Here is a 1,198-nt window from a genome sequence, read left to right on the forward strand (position 1 = left end):
CTTGACGCCTGTTTTCTGCTCGGCTTCGCTTTTTCCTTACCTCAACGCCACAGTCATGAAGGTCGCTAGTGGCAGCACCGCAGCCGCCGCGGGCCCCAGCTGCGCGTTGAAGGCGGGCAAGACGGCAGGTGGCGCGGGCGAAGTTGTGCGCTGCTTGTCGGAGCAGAGCGTGGCCATCTCGCGCTGCGCGGGCGGCGCCGGTGGGCGACTACCGGCCCTGCTTGACGAACAGCAGGTCAACGTGTTACTCTATGACATGAATGGCTGTTACTCGCGTCTCAAGGAGCTGGTGCCCACCCTACCCCAGAACCGCAAGGTGAGCAAGGTGGAGATCCTCCAGCACGTTATCGATTACATCTGGGACCTGCAGCTGGAGTTGGACTCGCAGTCCGCGGTCGGGGCCCCTGGAAGCCGGGGGCTGCCCGCCCGGGCTCCGCTCAGCACCCTCAACGGCGAGATCAGCGCTCTGGCGGCCGAGGTGAGCCATGCAGTTTGGAGCCTTAGATCATCTTAACTACCCGTAGGGAAACTGGGCCTGCAGTGGGAGCGGGGATTTGTCCTATGACCACCCCATGCTATTGGGAAACTGCCTGCAAGGGATGCCCGGTGAGAACAGAAAGCTGCTCCTAGGGAAGGACGGGAGACCTGTCGCGGTTGCTCTAGTGGGCCTTTTAATTGGTCTTACTTACCTCTTTCCCGTTTTCACAGGCGGCTTGTGTTCCAGCGGACGATCGCATTTTGTGTCGCTGAAGTGCCGACTGGGGAGCGGCGAGCCCTAGTCCTCGACGATGCAAGAGGAGAAGTGCTTTCTGGTTCCCCACCACCACCAGGCACCTCGCCGGAGCTGCAGAGGACAAGGTTCAGATCGGCGGCCGTCCGGCGCTTGCTGGGTCAGGCCCAGGGCTGGAGGACGAGAGAGGAGGGAAGGTCAACCCTCCCTCCACGCCTGCCAGCCGCCAGAGACTCAGAACTTGTTGGGGAGAAGGAATTAACCCTGCCCCTCGTGTTTCTATTTTTTGAAAAGCAAACATTTTTAAAAACGGTCACGTTTGGTGCTTCTCAGATTTCTGAGAAATTTTATTGCTTGTATTGTATATTACAATGATCACCGACTTGATATTGTTTTACAATAGTTCTGTGGGGGTGTGCTTTTTTGTTATTAAACAAATATGTAAGATGATGGTAAAGTTGCAATCTC

At 56.9% G+C, this 1,198-nt stretch overlaps 1 protein-coding gene across 1 annotated transcript; it reads left to right on the plus strand.

Moving 5' to 3' along the window:
- Positions 1 to 55: 55 nt before the first annotated feature.
- On the plus strand, positions 56 to 750 carry ID1 (inhibitor of DNA binding 1, HLH protein). Its single transcript, XM_007934523.2, has 2 exons — positions 56 to 478; positions 709 to 750. The coding sequence occupies exons 1-2, from the start codon at positions 56 to 58 to the stop codon at positions 748 to 750; spliced, it is 465 nt and encodes a 154-aa protein (XP_007932714.1).
- The last annotated feature ends 448 nt before the right edge of the window (positions 751 to 1,198 follow it).

Source organism: Orycteropus afer, unplaced genomic scaffold (genome assembly GCF_000298275.1).
Source record: "Orycteropus afer afer isolate SDZICR_OR568_19922 unplaced genomic scaffold, OryAfe1.0 scaffold00020, whole genome shotgun sequence".
In the NCBI taxonomy this organism is placed as follows: Eukaryota; Metazoa; Chordata; class Mammalia; order Tubulidentata; family Orycteropodidae; genus Orycteropus; species Orycteropus afer.